Below are 17,187 nucleotides of genomic sequence, written 5' to 3'. Positions count from 1 at the left end.
ATGTAGTTATAATACAAGAAAGTTTCCTCTCAATCAAAATTGAGGTTTAGACGCAGAGATTAAATTTTAATACATTCTCGTATTGAACCCTAACCCGTGCACGCGTAGCAAATAAAGGGTCCTGTCACTTGTATAATGTATTACTAACTACATTGTAATTAACCATCTGGTTATAACAGCGGGGATGCTGCCGTTGCTATAGCAACAGAGGAACCTTAGCATCACATCTCTCCACATCCCAAATTACTTTCACACATCTGCGCACTCCATTTAATTGGAGGGTTCAAATACAAAGGCACAAGCACACACTTTTACAGTATGTCCAATATATTTGAAGCGACTTTACAAAATTAGTGCACTATTACTATTTATCCCCATTTGAAAATACATCTCTCAATACATCTGTGATTTAATGAGGAAAATCTAACAGATAACTACCCTTGGATTCTTTCAAAAATGGTTAAACAAAAGATGACGTGAAATTAAATCGGGGAAAGTATTATTATTCATTTAAAATATTAAGCCCTCAACACTCTGAAAAACATTGTATTTTTTGCACTTAAGTGCTACTCAATTATATATTTACATCTTTCACTCTTATGTTGAAAATAGAAAAGCTACCAAAAAAATTTTTTTACACAAGAATCGAACCCCCAAAAAACACTGACACAAATTTCTCTTAATTGATGAATTTTAATTACATCAAATGGGTTTATGTAAAAGTGGAAAAGGAGGGAAACTCATCATCGCCATAGCAACAACCCACATGGTTCACAGAATGTTTATATGTAGTGTATACGTGTGCTTATAGTAAGGTCTTCCAGAGTGCAAGATGACAAAAAAAACTACTATGAAATTAATGTAGTGATCATTAAGATGGTACATTATTGTGGAAGTGTCCTTAACACACAGTCCAAAGTAGAGTCTACACACCCATGTTCAAATATCAGGCTCATTGTGATGTATATGAAAGAGAACAAGTTAGCTCTAAAATAAAAATAAAATAAACTGCAGACTATGGCTTGTGCTGTATAACTTGACTCCAAAAATGTCAGGAAAGGCCAGTTAAAACATCTCAAGGTTAGTTGTGGTCAATCAGAGGCACTTTAAATGGTGGCAGGAGTGTGCTGACTTAATTAACTGAGTTTGAATATGATTGGTTCATTTGGAACACAGCCCCATCCTACTTACATGAGGGTGTGCACATTTGTGCAAGCACATTTTTCAGTTGAGTTGTACAGAAATTATTTATCTCAGTCTTATTTCTTTTACATCACAAAAAAATGGCATTTAAGCAGGGGTGTGTAGACTTTTCATATTCACTGCGCACACACAAATTCTCATGGCTTGTCCCAAGATCCCAACAAGAAGTGTTTTGATTGGTCCGCTGTTCGCTTTGTATATATCATGTCCACATGCTGAATTTCATCCTTGATTTAAATTCACATAAGAATTATCCGTTAATGTGATGGGGGTCTGTGATTTGGCACGTGAATTGTCTTTACAAAGTAGTGCACATCACATCGGAGGAGAGAATTTCTTTCTTTTTTTACAAAAACTGGGCGCATCTTCGTCTGTTTCCTTGATTCAAGGAAGAAAAACAAAACAGAAGGAAGCCATTTTCTCGATAAACGGGCTGGGAGGGAACTAAACAAAATGGTGGGATTTTACAATCGTTTTTCCTTGCCGTCTGTCTACCAGGCTTCACACCTCCAAGACCACCTAGTGAGTCCCCGGCAAGCCAAGAAGAAGAAGAAGAAGAAAAGTGGGAAGATGGAGAGAGCAGGTTAGAAACAACATGAGAGTAAAGTTCATCATCTCTCACAAATTAAATCAGGTCAAGGGGACCAGCAACTTTAAAGTTTTGGGAAAACTTAGTAAGACACATAGGAAGTGGGAAAAAGTGAGAAGTTGATGGGAACAGCGGAAAAGACAGGAAGCAGGAAGTAGTAGCCAGCCGGGAACTACATGCGTTGTCATGGCAACAAGGAGGCAGGGTGGTTTGCGGGGAAGATGGAAGACACCGGTTACATCACGTGTGAGGTTCCCATGGCAACAAGCACCCCACCTTCCCTCCCATCCGAGCACGCGCTCGCTCACTCACCACGCGTGGGGGCTTAGCACTCGCCACTTCTGCTTTTTGACTTTCTGCCCTCCACATCTGTGGAATAAAGCAACGTCGTTACACACACGTGCGCACAAGCGCACACACATTGAAATCCAATACGAAACAAGCGAGTGACTACAAGCGGGAATAAATAAGTAGAGGCAAGTCGCACACCAAAGAATGCTTGGATGAGTTTATAAGTTAATATGTACAAGAGCGTCTTCTCGGCCCACGCTTTAGTTAATAACCCTCCTGTTACAAGTATGTTGTGATGTCACTTCTATATTTTGATATTTTCAAATGATTCTTTTTTTTTTGTTCATTTAAAACACTTTCTCCCATACATGGGAGGACTTCCACACAAGTGCTTGTAAAGGGGACAAATATGTGATGTGACTCAAAATGTTTTTGAGGCAAATCGTGTGCTATTTAATTTTTTTTTTTTTTTTTTTTAGGAGCACACTGTCTACCAAAAAAGATAAAATGTAACAGGAGGGTTCATGACTCCTTGCTTTTCCTTCATAGTCACTTTCGCTCAAGCCACCCATGAAACCGTCACTAAAAACAAAATGGTTGCCCATCCAAAACAACAGCCCACTTTCCGACCAAACCATTTGGCATCATCCCTGCATTCACTTTCACTTTTAACAACTCCAACAATACCCTCATCGACCTATTTTACCCCCAACAAATTTCTTTTCGTCCTTGAAGCAAGTCCAAGCAAAGACTTTTTCGTCAAAATCACAAAAGAACAGAGGAAGTCGGGGTAAAAAAATAAAAACCTCATTTTGATCCCAGCGGTCAAAATGAAACATGCAGAGACAAACAGCAGGTGAAGTGTCAAATACGGTAGTCCCTTGACTTACTGTTTTGTATAAAAACAAACAAAAAAAAGTATGTCGAGATCCCTTGCCCGAGACACTCGTAAAATCCGTAAGTCAAGGTACCACTGTATTATGGATATTACTGTGACATTCATTTATTTCGGGGAAATTCACAATCCATGTCATTTGTGCTGATGGGTGCAGGCTATCAACTGGAGCATCCAGGCGATAGTCAAGTGATTTCAATTGAAATCGAAGGTGGACGGGGAGAAATGTATTGAAACAGAAAATTATAACACCACCAATAAAAAAAACAGCACCATGGGACCACCAGAACAAGAGGAAAAGATCCCCCAAGCACCCACACGGATATCGGCGGGCCAGAACCTCCCCCTCCGTCACACACACCCGTACTCGAACCACAGCGACTGGTTCTCCTCCGCGTCCAAATGCTCGGGCCCAGACTGCGGCGGATTGTCGGCTCGGCTCGGGGGGAAAGGAGCGACAGGGGGTCCGCTGATGTTACTGACGAGGGTGGGGTTGAGGGAGAGGAAGGGGAGGCTTTTACCCGCCGACTCGCTAAAGATGGAGTCCATGAAGACCGACTCGGCGGTGAAGGAGGGACCCAGGAAGGACTCGAGAGTGGGGAGCTCGGCTTCGTCCGAGCTCGGGCACGGCAAGCTGAGAGACTTTGGCAAGGGGGCGGTACTAGTGGGTCCCTTTGGGGTGTACTCACTGGGTTCGGGCCGGGCTTGGACCCCGTCGACAGAAACGGGCTGCCGGTTGTCCTTGGAGAGCAAGTCGTGGATACTGGTGCGTCGCGAACTGCCTTCGGCTGTGGAGATGACGCTACTGGCGCGGGGCAAGGTGGCCGCCGACCCAGAGGCCCGGTCCAGCCGCTCCGACACCGACGTGGCCCTGGTCTGGACGGACAGGCCGGGGCGGACGGAGCCCCTCACTCGGGTGCTCTCTGCTTTACGCAGGCTGGGGCGCCCAGGCTGGCCCGAGGAGCGCGGCGGGCGGTCGGCGGACACCGGCGCCGCTTTGCCGCTTGAGGAGCGCAGGATGCCGCGGCCCCGGGTGGTGGGTCGCTCCTTCTGAGCACGCTCGGAAGAAATAGGGAGGCGGGGGGAGTCCACGGTGAGGTTTTCTTGACTGCCCGACTACATGAGACACAGGAAGGCAATTGGTGGAGTTAATAAAACTTGATTCCTGCTCACGCCCCTCCAACAGTCGAAAAAAATCATTATCATTATGGGATACACCAAAAAGTCTCAAAGACCCTATGATGCAATGTATTTTTTTGCATACCACTAGGGGGAGCCCATGTACCATACTGAGAAGCACTGTCCCAGATTGATAAATGACTTTTTTTGCCAATGACATTTAATATAAATAAAATTTGCTGATAAACGGTGCATTTAAAACATAAAAAGCCCGGATGAATAATTCAGGAGCACTCACAAGAAAATTGGGAAAAAATTTCACCTCGGCAGGGTCAATTCCCTCATCCAGGAACTGCTGCAGAGAAAGCACCTCGCTGCCTGGGGACGCTGTTTTCCTGATCTGCCCAGGCGTGGCGGCGGGGGCCGGTTCGAGGGAGTGCCGCGTGGGCCCGGGGCTCTGGTGGGACGAACGCGACGACAATGGCTGCTGGACGGGGCTGCTGCCGCTGCTGGACCAGGCCTCTTGCTCCAAACTCAAGCTGAACTCGCCGCTGCTCTCGCTGTGAGGACGACTGGCGCTACCGTTTATCGTGCCTGGGGGAGGATGTAACACATGATGACGCTGTTTTTTTCAATTATGATATTGATTATAGATTAACATGTAGCATTTCATGGGTAATAAAATTGCCATACGATGACAAAGTAAACATGAAATTTTTACAGATTACAACATTGCCATTATAGATTACAATATTCTCATGTATTAAGACATTAGGGGGCTCAATTGTGTGGTGAGATGTGCAAACGTGTTGTGATTTATTAAAGAGATAATTGAGTAGGAGGAGGAGGGGCAGAGGGAGGAGCGTACCTTTTCCCTCCAGGGGAGAGGTGAGCTGGGAGTTATTGTTACTATTACTACTGAGGGTCCTGTTGCTATGGAGACTGGGGGGTCTGGAAGCTGGTAGGAGGGTGAAAGGACAAAGAGGGAAGACATGTAGTAACACACAGAGGAAGTAACGCGAAGGCTTGACAGCGCACAACGCAGCGGCTCCCCCCGCTGGGGTAGCAGATGGCGCGTGCCAGGCCGACGGACAGGAAGTGTGGCCGGCTGCCAACGTGGCCGCTGGAGGAACAAAGACAACACCACGGCGAGGAAGAGGAGGCCGAGCCAGAAAGTATATATCACTGTATTTGCGACAACCTAAACGTTGGCCAGAAATGATTACGTTTTCCTAATTGACTATGACATCATTGTAGATTATGACATCATTATCGTCGATTACGACATTGAACTGTCATTATTTGAAGTCACAATAGTGGTGATGATATTATTTAATATGGATTAATGGTCTGAGTGCCAACAGAGAATATTTTTCGCATTAGTGACTTTGCATTCAATTATACGTCTCGTAATAAAAATTTATAGCAGCTTTGAGTGGAGTTTTTATAGCGCGTTCTGGGAAGTCATCAGCGAAGCAGCAGCCATGCTGAGCACTAATGCACCAAAGATCTTTACATGATTAAGGCCCAGTGGGAGTGTTAAAGGAATCTTAAGAACGCATGTAAATCGTGATAAAACATGTCCATCTCACTTGATGAACATGCGCCCTCAATAGCGTCTTGCAGACTGCAATAAACTCAATCCCGCTTAGGACGAAGCTTCGTTTTGCTCACTATCAAAATGGCCGCCGTCAGGCTTAATCAAAGAGGCAGGCGGGGGGTCTAAAGCTTATCGGGGAAGGCCGGGAGGGAGAAACTGATGACACGGTTTTGAAAGCATTCTTATTCCCAACCGAGTTTACCTTGATTCTTTGGATCATCCGAGGAGCCGGCGACATCCTCGCAAGAAGCGTTGTCTGTTGATGAAAATGAACGTTAGCATTTATACTGCATAACAAATATGGCCGCTGTGGTTGTAAACCTTTGACGTGGAGCCTGTGGGGGGCCCGCCTGTGGGAGGAGGAGGGCAGCGTGAGGGCGGCGCAGTCGATGGCGTTGGTGGAGAAGGCCAGCTCTTTCATACGCTGGCCGCCGCCTGCTCGCCGCCCGGCGCCCGCATCGCCGGCCTCGCCGCCGTCCAGATTCTCCGTGCTGCCCGCCCAGTTGGCGCCCGGACCGCCGGCCACCGTCATGGTTTGGAGAAGGTCGTTCATAGCTGCGCGTAGACAGAATTGCATTATGCTCTGGTCTAAAATGATCAAATCATTTTGAGTGTTTTTGTGTTGGAGAATGAAAAAAAAAAATAGATGCGCCTGATTCAAAACACGGCACAACCAAGCGATGGCACATGCGGTTTAAGAAACGGTTAGCAGCGCTCCCTGGACACAACATTAGGTACAGTGGCGTAATCAAACCAGATCCAATACAAAAGATGAATCAAACATCCTCCATTGTCAAAGCATCTCTTGTTTTGGATCTCACTGCTTCACCGAAAAGTTGTGTGAGGCGAGCGTAAAGTGCAACAAAGACGGGCGTCTTTCTCGCACTTCAAGTCAGCGTGAAGGCAGGCAGGCCGCACTCAGATGAACACTTCAAATGGATTCAAAGAAAATGTCGCCCGACGGCGGCGGCGAATCGCACGGCCACTTCACACACACCCCTGCGAACTCACACACACACTTTCACTGCAACAGAAGCACAAAGCAGCTCAGTGATTCTAGCAACACAAAAAGTAACACTCAAAAGAGCCTAAAAAGAACTCTACAGGGGGGGTTAGTCCCTCCTCACTACATCTCTGCTATATAAACCAGTACACGACTAAAATAGGTGAAGGGTCACAGATGAAGGACACGTCACTGATGTTAGCGGCGTGGCACACACATACGACATCAGTGAGGGTCCAAGATGGCGGCGGGAGGGGGGGGAGGAAGAATGGCGGCTAAGCGCGGCGATCTTACACATGGAGCGCCGGTAGATGGCCTTGACCTTGTCTTTGTCCTTGGATCTGTTCCTCATGAAAGGCAACCTTTTTAAAGCTGCCACAGTGAGGCCACGTACAGACAGACAGGGTGGTAGTGGGGTGACAGAGGGAGGGAAAAAAAAAAAAAAAGGGGAGGGGGGGTGTTATTGTGACAAAGGAGGCAGCAGGGAGAAAACTGAGGCCTTGCACACTCATGATGAGAAAACATCTCATTATTTCCTAAAACTACTATTGAATTATGATCTCCACCAAGGTACATAGCGAGTCATAGTTTTCCGAAAAAACAAGAAAAAAAGCACTTTTTAGTCAACATTGGAATCCATACTCTGGTGTAAAAAGCCTTGGCGGAGCTCTGCGTCCTCCATGCAAGTTGAACATTAACGTCATGGTGTGAGGAGACACTCATCTAGCGCCACTACAAACTCATGAAAACAACCTTCATGCACATTTGACACATTTTCATCTAGCAAAATGTGCTAATTTTGCTCACTTACAACAAGCTAACGACAACACCCAACACTTCCGACTAGAACAACACGTCAGGGCCAAGTGTCAAAAACACACTTGCAAATTCTTACGCTAGCTCATTCCTAATTGAACATCACAATCTCAACACGCTACACAGTCCGATGCATCGCCACGGCGACGTGACACAGAGATGATGGCGATCCATTAAAGGGTGCAATTATGAATCATCCTCAACATCCTCTTGCTCTTTGACGCAAACTTTTTCAAGAAATTTGGAAAGCTAGACGTTTATTCTTATTTTTATGATATGTTCTTTACTGCTTTTCATTATATTTTATTGTAGATTTTACACACAGTTGCTGTCGAGCGGAGACCTGGTATGTCAAAATATGGTAAATTTGATTTTTTTTCACAAATCAATACTGTCTGACAAGTATTGTGAAACACTGCCTCTCGGGAATCAATTTAAGATTTAAAGTCAGATTTTTTTTTTTAAAGACAATAATTCGTAAATAAATACCTTTGAGTAAGCTTGTTTTGTTAAAAATACTGTTCTACTCAAATTGTGTTGTAAATTAGCCTTTGTTGCTAATTAAATTAGCAACTAAACATGACGTGGTGAGTATTGCTGCTCAACAGTATTTAGTTAAAATATTTTATTTATTATTTATTTATTTCAATACATTTATTTCTATTTTATTTATGTTATGCTTTGCACCATTTAATAATAATAATGGAGGCCAACGTCGTCATGATTCGATTCCTCTTTACAGATGAACTGCACACATCAGCCGGTTGACTGACAGCTAATTGAAAAATTGACACCAAATATTCGAAGTGTGTTGGTTGAGTCAACCTCGTGGCCTGGGCGCAGCTCAGCCGTAAACCGAGCGAGCGACACACACACACACGATGGAACTCACGCAAACATGCCCTGAGAGAGGTGAGTGGCGGCTGGCCACCGCCGCCGCCCACCCCATCGGTTCGAAGCATACCGTTGGTGGAGCCCTGCCCTTGGGCAAGGCACCGTTGGCCTCGCCTCCCTTCCGCACAGACAGATATGAAATTCAACCAGGTTAGAGAGGGAGGAGCCAAGCGCGGAGGTAAAATTGGGAATGATCTCGGAACCTCAATGTGTGCGTGTGCACTCACTGCTGCTCCTGCTGTGCGTGAGCGTGTCGTCCAGCGAGTTGGAGCCGGAGCCGACCGAAGAGCTGTCCTGGCTGTCGGCGGCGGGGAAGGACAGGAAGCCGTCGCCGCACTCTGAGCGGGACGGCGTTAGGGTGAGGGAGCGCATCCTCTCACGGCTTTTGGGCTTGATGAGCTTTTTCATCTTAAGCGTGATCCAGTTGCCGCGCCTGAGAAGGTAAAACACGAGCAGATACTGACGGGGCTTCGTAATTATCTCCATTACAAACCATTCGTTAATGATTTCGAGGAGTAAGATGTATTGCAATAATTAAATTAGGATGAAATCCCCTTTAGGCATGATTTTAAAAAAACTTACTTAAAAGAAATGAATTGCTCTTAAAAATAAAGTTCACTGAATTAACATTAAACAAAAAGAATTAAACATGGGTAAAATACTGTAAAGGTTAAAAAAATAATCATTACAATTAATTAAAAAAAATCAATAAAAATATTATCCAAGTGAGTAAACTGATATACATTAATTCCAATTAAATTAATTACTTTTTTTTTTTTATTTGGATGTCTGTAGCAGAATTTAAATTGTGGTGCAATAAATGTATTATTTCCTTTCTCACCTGCGTGGAGGTGAAGGATCATAGAACTTGTACTGGTCCATAATCTTCTCCTCCAGCTTCTCCTTCTGCCTCCTCAGTTCATTCAATTTGTCACTAAAACATAAAGCGACCAAACATTTTTAATTTGGGAACATTTGTCAGTGTTTTTCCAATTCAAAGAAAAACTAAGATGAGCTTACATGTATTGTCTCTGCTCCACGTGGAACAGGTCTTTGCTCTCCATGGTCTGCTCTAGCAGAGTGCGGTTCTGCAGCATCAGAGTCTGGATCTGGTCCAGCAGGTGTCGGTTCTCCTCCTCCAGGTTGCCCTTCAGCTGACTCAGCAGCTGAGAATAGAAGCAGCAAAACCTGATGATCATCTCAGGGACATCAGGCGAGCTCTTTGGACTTGGTCCTCACCTCGCATTGGTTGGTGAGTTTAGTGGAGGTGATGTCCAGCTGCTGGTACTGCTCCTTCAGCTTGGAGAACTCAGCCTCCAGCCTGGTCTGCTCCAACTTGGCGCCGTTTAGCTGAGTCTTGATGTTCTTGTGGTCCAGCTGGAGGTTCTCGTTGTCCTTCTGTAGTTGGCGGTAGGTCGTGTTCAGTCTGGGGGGAAGAAAAAAAAAAGTGAGTTCAACAACTCACGGAACAAACCCTCACCCTGACCCTGACCTGTCGTTTTCCTCTTTGAGCAGTTTGCACTGGTCGGCAGTATCTCGGTGGTCCTGATTCTCTAAGGACATTTTGTCTTGTTGCTCCTTCAGATTCTTCTCCAGCTCCTCCAGATCTCCTTTCCTCTGCAGGAGCTGCTTGTACCTGAAAATAAAATCACTCTCATCCTCCAGTCCTCCTCATAAATAAAATCCCGATTTCCTCACTTGTCCTCCAGGTCCCGATGCTGCTGTTCCAGACTTTTATGAGAGCTCTTCAGGCCGCCGTGTTTGCCGATGAGCGCCTCGTACTCGGACGCCTGCCTCTCGTGGAGCGCCGCCAGTTTCTCGTGGTCGCGCAGGAGCAGCTCGTACGTGGACCGGAGCTCCTCCTTCTCCCGCAGCGCCCCCTCACGCTCACCTTCCGCGCTGCTTTGCTGGCCCTGCAGCTGAGCGTTCTGCGCCATGAGGGCGGCGCTCTGCGAGCTCAGCGTGGAGTTCTCCACCTGGAGGGACAGGCAAGCATATTTTGTCAGTCACACCCAGAGATTTAAAAAACAACAAACTGCACGAGGCCACTTCCCATCAGTGTCAATCCCATGTCCCATAAGCTGGCTTTGAAAAACTGCCAAACAAGGAGTTCAGGTCTAATTCCATAGAGGGGGGGTAAACAGGCTGGGAGGGTTGGGACAGAGCCAAATAGGAGCAGCTTCAGGCCGACTAATATGGGGGAAATGCTTTTAAATCGGCCGGACGGCCCTTTTGGCTCGGAACCAAACGTGAAAGCTTTCCGAGCTGACATATTGCTTTTAAAAGCATTCAAATCATTTGGAAGGAAGCTCACCTGCCAGTCGGTGTTCAAACTCAGTAGTTTTCAACTGGTTTTGTCCAAGGGACCACTGCTTTGGCGGGATATTATTTTATTTTGCCCCGAAAGAGGATAAACCAATACAGGCTATTTATTTGCATCTGTACGTCTATTTTGGGAATTTCAACTACATTTGACATCATTTGGAAAGGTAAACGATTGACAAAATTAACGAGAAACTAAAGTCTAAATAATAAATCATACATTTTTTAAAATTATTTTCCATTTCCAATTTTGCGGACCACCTGCAATACCGCCACGGACCACTAACTGATCCGTTCACAATTGAATTTGCATAATCCATCACCTGCAGCTTGGCGTTTTGAGTCTGCAGCGTGGTGTTATTCTCCTGCAGAGAGGCGGTCTGTCTCTGCACGGCCACGATCTGAGCCTGGAGGTTGGAACTCTGCGTCTCCAGTTGCTTGAGCTGGCTCCTCAGCGCCGCCTTCTCTGCCTGCAGCGTGGCGTTCTAGGAGGAAGGTTTAAATAAATAAGAAAAAAACTGACTCGAGAACGCAGATGATGTGAAATAACGAGCGGAAATGTCTGACTCACATTCCTCTCCACCTCGATGAGCCTGTCCTTGACCTTGAGTAGCTCCCTGGTGGCCTCGTGGCTCTCCTTTTCCCATTTGCTGACAGCCTGGGTGTCCTCCACACCTCTAGGGGGCGAGCTCTGCACCATCCTCTCCTCCTCCTCCCTTTGACGCAGAGCCTCGTAGTTCTTTTTCACCTGTGAGTAAAACACACGAGTTGAACCAAAAAAAAAACCTTGTAGCCTTTTTTTACACATCCACGCAGATCTTTACAGTTTTGAGTTCCTGGCGAAGCTGCTGGTTCAGGTTGGACGACTCCTGCAGCCTGGCCTCCAGGGCGGCGATCTTTTCCTCCTTGATCTCCAACGAGGACTTCAGCGTTGACTCCAGTTTGCTTTCGAGGAGCTTAAACCTGGAAAAAAAGAGACTCGATTTACTTCCCAAGAAAAAAAAAAGACAAGAAGCTAAACGCTTGATACCTGTCGTCGGAGTCCTCGTCGAGCAGCAGCCTCTCCTTGTTCAGTCCGATCTTTTCCAGCTCATGCGTCAGTTTCTCCAGGTCGTTGTTGATCTGCTGAGTGCGTAGCTTCTCGCTTACCAACTCCTAATCACAAACACGGGGACCATTTGTTGAGTTCTATACACGGGCCAGTGCTTCATCTTCTCTCCACAAACCTCTCTGAGCGTGATGAGGGTCCTCTTATCAATGGTGCCTTGTTTGACCAGTTCCTTGTTCTCCTTCTCCAGGTCTTTGACCCGTGTGCACGAGTCCCGGAAAAAGATCATCTCCTTGCCCATGGTGCGGTTCTCCTTCTCCAGGGAGGAAATCCGCTGGTTGCTGTCGTCCAGCTTGGAGTCGCGGATCTCGGCCTGCTGCCTCAGTCGCTTGTTCTCCTTCTCCAGGAGCTTCTTGTCCTTTTCCAGTTGGGAGCTCTCCTGCTCTAGTGTCTTGTTCTGGAACCATGACGGCCGACAGGTCAAAAATCAACCTCCTGTTTGATCTTCATTTCTCCACTCACCTCTTGCTCCAGCTGCTCCAGGCGCTTGCTGGAGATCTTGAGCTCCTCCAGGTTGCGTTGGAGGGTTTGGTTCTCGGATTCCACCTCCTGCAGCTCAGCTTCCAGCTGCTGGATCTTCTTGCTGCTGTTCTCTAACGCCTTCTGCAAGCGCTGGTTTTCTGTATCCAGGCCCTGGTAGCTCACCTAGGATGATGGAGGTGCTCAGAGTAAAATATAAACAAAGAAATTGAAAGTAACGAACTGTTTAAGGTTAAATTCTCACCTCTAATCTCTCCGTCTTCTTGGAAGTGGCCTTGAGGAGCTCCAGGCTCCGCTTCAGCTGGCTCCTCTCGCTCTCCAGCTCCCTGTTCTCGGCCTCCAGCTGAACGGCCTTGGCTCCGGCCGAGCGGAAGCTCTCGGCCGAGCGCCGCACCTCCAGGTTCTCCTGCTCCAGCTGCGAGTTCTCCTTCTCTAGCGCCTCCAGTTGGAAGGCCATGTTCTTCAGACCGTCCAGCTTCTTCTTGAGGCGTCGGCTCTCCGCCTCCAGGTCGATGTTCTCCTTCTCCAACGCTGACACCTGAATTTATTATTTATTATATTATATATTGAATTATTCATACGGCCAGCCAGTTTGTCCAGTTTAGAAAAATGAGGGAAAAAAAAAACATTGAATGTGCCAACCCTTGGTAGACTCCACAAAAACCAACCTTCTCGCAGGTAATTCCCAGACTAGCCACTTTCTTCTGCAGACTCTCATTGTCCCGCTCCAGCTTCTGCATCAGAACCTCCAACTCCTCCGCTCTCTCGCCTTTCTCTTTCAAGGCCTCCACTTCTTTCCCTGCAGACAAGCAGCCGCCGGCGTGTTGATCCCACCGAGGAAAAGAAAACAGACACACGAGAAAGCGCTGGCGGAGACGTTAGCTCACTCAGCTGTTTGCGCTCAAATTCCATCTTGTTGAGCTTGCCCGTGGTCTCGCAGATGGACTCGTGGAGGATGCGGTTCTCCTTCTCCACGTCTTTGACGCGAGCTTCGGCGCCGACCTGGCTGCGCTGGCGCAGGGACGACACCGTCTGGCTGAGGTGCTTGTTCTCCTGCTCCAGACCTTTAAGCTGCCGAGACAACACAGCTCAAGTTAGACCAAGATTCAGGTCCGGTTTCAAGCCTCATCCTGATCACTATTGTGATCCGGTACCTGTCTCTCTGAGTTTTCCCGCAACGTTTCCAGTGTCTTTTCCAGTAAGGCCTTCTCCTTCATCAGGTCCGTGCTCAGAGATTCGGCGCAGCGGAGAGATTCTTTCTCGGTCGCTAGTTCGCTTTCCAGATGCTCCAGCTGCAAACAAATTAGTCATTTAAAAATTGTATTAAGTCAATTGTCATTTTTTTTTTGCCAAAAAAGACAAAAATAATTTTCGATATGTAAATTCATTTACATATGAATTTTTACATTTTTTCAAGCAGTGCTGCCAAGACATCAGTGCTCGCTGGAATAAAACCGCCGCTTTTGTATAGGAAGAACAACAAGAATTCTAAAGGTGCCACTTAGCAGGCTCGCAAGAGGCGTATCTCCGGCCAAGGGCTGTTTAGGATGTCATTGAGCGGGGAAAGAAAAGGCAAAGTCAGGCTGGTACGATTTACAACTTGGCTTTCATGCTCCTTTTCTTCCCCTCTCCAAATACTTTTCTTTCTGGTACTTCTGTTGGTGTGGGAAAATGTCAAATCGTCAGGGGGTGGATGTAATAGCATCAGAAATGAGCTAAAAAGCATTGGTTCCAAAACAGAGCCCTGTTGTGCCCCTCCCCAAGGAATAAAAATAATACTGCTCACTCTCTGCACGAGTTTCTGGTTCTCCTGGCTGACTTTGCCCAGTTTGGCCACCGAGTCCGATCCGGCGCCTCCTCGGAGCTCCTCCACCGTCTTCAGAAGCGTCTGGTTGTCCTTCTCCAGCTTGAGCAGACGACTGGAGGTCAGCTCGTTAACTTCTTCGCCGAGGGACTTCTGAGGGACTGAGGCGGCAACGAGCGGATGATTAAATGCGGCTTTGTCAACATGTAAATTAAAACACAGCTTTTTATGTAGCGGTAATCAATTCTAAATTAATTTTCCATGCTAGGCTCCAGGTGTTAAACGCTTTGAAATGCTATTTCAGCAAACAAGTCATTAACCAGATCCCTAGCTAGTTAAACCTCTTAATAGCTTTAATAACTCCAAAGAACAGATTATCTTCCAGGAGCTGCTGAATATTAATGATAAGACTCCAGCCAATGGACGGAGGTCAGGATGTTTGTGGCACCTGCTTCTTCTTCTTACCCTCAGTCAGCTCTGGAGTCTTGGATAGTTGCTCCAGCTCCCAGCCCAGGTGTAAGGACTCATCCATGCTTTGTTTCTGGGCCATTTCTAGCACCAGGTTTTCCTCCAACAGCTCCTCCATTCGCTTGCGATCTAAATCTCGCTCCTGATGGAAAGGGCTTGATTTCAGAGGGGCTAAAAAAAAAAAAAAAAAACATTTTCCTTCCAAATGTCATACCATGTCCAGATCGTGGATTTTGGATTTCAACTGCAGATTCTCTTTCTCCAGGAGGTGCAGTTTGTCAGATCGGCTCCTGCTGGCATCCAGCTGCTCCTCCAGCATAGTTTTGGTTTCCAGCAGGACCTGATTGTCCTCCTTCAACTCCTACAACAGAGAGAGAAAAAAAAAAAAGAATTTAGAATGACTTTTTTTCAGTGTTGCTTTCATTGACCGTACCTCCACTCTCGCCTTGTAGAACTCGATGTCGTGGAGTCTCTCCTTGTAGCGGCAAACTTCGCTCTCCAGCTTGTCCACGCGGACGGCTTTCTCCCGGAGGGCGTCCAACTCGTCGCGGTACGCCCGGGCCGAGCGCGCGTCTGACAGAAGTTGGTAGCTCTTGACACGTTGAAAGACAATTTACACACATTAATGGAAACGATTTACATTTTAATTCATCGGAAATAGTGTTCACATGACTCTTTAGGTGCTGCTGTTTTGGTGAGCAACAGAGCTCCAACAGTTGTGTTTATTTGAGGAAAGCCTCCACTTTACTTAGATGGCCAACAGTGTTCCTGCTCAATTAGCTGCCGCTCACTACCAAATGCTCCGCCAGGTTGCCGCTCCTAGCTACAGTGCTAATTATAGCCACCGCTAATGAGCTAGAGCCAATTAAGAGCCACAGCGATAAGACACACACACACGAGTCGTAGGATGTGTACGATTATATTGTGTTGGACTCACCTCTTGCTGGATCCTCTTGAGCTCTACTTCCATGTTCTCCAGCTCCTGCCGTGTGTCCAGAAGCTGCTCGCTCTTCTCTTCCCTGGAAAAACAGCAAAGATGAGCGTTTTTACGACAACTGTTCAATTAATTGAACAGTGGGGAATACACACCATGACAACCATAACAGCGTACCGAATAAAATTTCCCAAGACAGACAGTAGCGCATATGTTTATTCCCCAGTCATCTTGACCTGAATATGACTCCTACAACTTCCAACAAGCTCCGTCTGCCGAGCGTCAAACTCGACACAAAATGACAGTTACAACTCCGAGATAAACAACAAACGACATGCAAATGTGTCTGCAGCTTCATGATATCTCAATAAGGCAATGGCATCCTTCTTGGGGATCCCTTTATGTATTTCTGTTTTCATTTAAGCACTTCTCCTCTCCTCTCTTAAATCACCTGTCAGATTGTGCCTTGCAGAATAGCTGCAGGCTCATGTTTTGCATAGAGCTGGTCGGGCCGCTAACGGTTTAACGTACTTTGCATCTAAGCAAACACTTTCATGCCCTGCTACTATATTTGAAAACTCCCCATTGCTATGCTTTATTTATTCCACACTTGTGTTTCATTGTGTTTGAAATGTACAACATACCTAGTTTTGCATGTTAGTTTGTGTCAATACCATAGCAACCAACAAACAACAACAACCAATGAGCCTGGCTTTTATTCCCCGTTCCTCTTCCAAGAAAAAAAAAAAAAAAAAAAAGAGTGGCGCCTACAGTGATGGAGCGCCGCAACAAACAAGTCCAATTTCCACGGAGGAGACTTGTTGTCATCCATTTTAGCATTTAACGCTCCATGTTGGAACAAAGCAATCTCATTAAAACTACTAAATATTTGACGCCAGCCCCTCTAATTAGAAAAGAACAAACTTGCTGTATGGTCAACACAAATGTTTCTTTGCTGAAATAAAAGCAAACACAGCGAACAGAAGCTCTATAATTCATCGAAAGGCCATATATATATATACTTTGAGTGGCTTCACTTATTTGGACTCTGCGCTATATATAAACATTGCTATCTTGTATTATTAATGTTCCTATACGCCTATGTGAATCAGGAATTAACTAATTTTTAGCTAGCTTGCAGGCTGGTTATTTGTTTAATTGGCCATTTGAATGACCACGAATGTCCTTCAAAATGGCATCGTCAAATCTTTATGAACTTGGAAGTCGCAAAATCCAAAGTAAAAGCTAAATCATCAATCAAGATTTGTGTCAAGTAGCAAATCATTAACTAACAAGTTAGTCAATTCACAATCAGTCAGCCATTTGAGTCATTATGGTACAGTCCGTGAAGCGTGAATCGGGAAGTCGAAAAATATCGGCTACAGAAGCAAAAGGGTTACTCACAATTCCTGGCGCAGACGTCTAATCTTGGCCTTGGCATCAGCCAGCTCCACGGAGAGGTGCTGCCGGCTTTCCGTCCTCCTCATGCTCGGGGAGCCGTTGGGTGACTGGGCCGGACCGCCACCCAGCGGGGACAGCTGGATACAGTCCCTCTCTTGGGTCAGCTCCACAATAGTCTGGACCACAGTCGAGAAGAATTTGAGTTGGCACACATTAATCTAAACAGTTTGTGTTCTAAACCGATATGACAAATCTGGTTA

The 17,187-nt window shown here is 46.2% G+C and overlaps 1 protein-coding gene across 3 annotated transcripts in view; it reads right to left on the bottom strand.

The window, feature by feature from the left end:
• Positions 1–673: 673 nt before the first annotated feature.
• ccdc88ab (coiled-coil and HOOK domain protein 88ab) overlaps positions 674–17,187 on the bottom strand; it is a 30,191-nt gene continuing 13,677 nt past the window's right edge. Inside the window, exons 9-37 of one of the 3 annotated variants that reach the window (XM_088384810.1) lie at positions 16,931–17,103; positions 15,530–15,611; positions 15,026–15,184; positions 14,807–14,953; positions 14,590–14,734; positions 14,107–14,285; positions 13,475–13,612; positions 13,208–13,391; positions 12,989–13,119; positions 12,565–12,858; positions 12,303–12,485; positions 11,959–12,237; positions 11,763–11,887; positions 11,557–11,695; positions 11,304–11,480; positions 11,056–11,217; positions 10,109–10,386; positions 9,903–10,046; positions 9,650–9,836; positions 9,431–9,576; positions 9,252–9,344; positions 8,638–8,843; positions 8,481–8,528; positions 6,995–7,072; positions 6,019–6,252; positions 5,900–5,953; positions 4,966–5,055; positions 4,420–4,691; positions 674–4,094 (exon numbers count right to left, since the gene is read on the bottom strand). In XM_088384810.1, coding sequence (XP_088240936.1) covers positions 3,330–4,094; positions 4,420–4,691; positions 4,966–5,055; positions 5,900–5,953; positions 6,019–6,252; positions 6,995–7,072; positions 8,481–8,528; positions 8,638–8,843; positions 9,252–9,344; positions 9,431–9,576; positions 9,650–9,836; positions 9,903–10,046; positions 10,109–10,386; positions 11,056–11,217; positions 11,304–11,480; positions 11,557–11,695; positions 11,763–11,887; positions 11,959–12,237; positions 12,303–12,485; positions 12,565–12,858; positions 12,989–13,119; positions 13,208–13,391; positions 13,475–13,612; positions 14,107–14,285; positions 14,590–14,734; positions 14,807–14,953; positions 15,026–15,184; positions 15,530–15,611; positions 16,931–17,103 — 5,292 coding nt within the window. In that variant the 3' untranslated portion in view covers positions 674–3,329. The remainder of the gene's footprint in view (positions 4,095–4,419; positions 4,692–4,965; positions 5,056–5,899; positions 5,954–6,018; positions 6,253–6,994; positions 7,073–8,480; positions 8,529–8,637; positions 8,844–9,251; positions 9,345–9,430; positions 9,577–9,649; positions 9,837–9,902; positions 10,047–10,108; positions 10,387–11,055; positions 11,218–11,303; positions 11,481–11,556; positions 11,696–11,762; positions 11,888–11,958; positions 12,238–12,302; positions 12,486–12,564; positions 12,859–12,988; positions 13,120–13,207; positions 13,392–13,474; positions 13,613–14,106; positions 14,286–14,589; positions 14,735–14,806; positions 14,954–15,025; positions 15,185–15,529; positions 15,612–16,930; positions 17,104–17,187) is intronic. The other 2 variants (XM_088384811.1, XM_088384813.1) reach the window with 2 other exon arrangements.

This window comes from Syngnathus floridae, chromosome 9 (genome assembly GCF_059516105.1).
Source record: "Syngnathus floridae isolate MCC-2025c chromosome 9, RoL_Sflo_1.0, whole genome shotgun sequence".
Lineage (NCBI taxonomy): Eukaryota > Metazoa > Chordata > Actinopteri > Syngnathiformes > Syngnathidae > Syngnathus > Syngnathus floridae.
The sequence above is the reverse complement of the archived record's forward strand: the minus strand, read 5'-3'. Positions and strand labels throughout refer to the sequence as shown.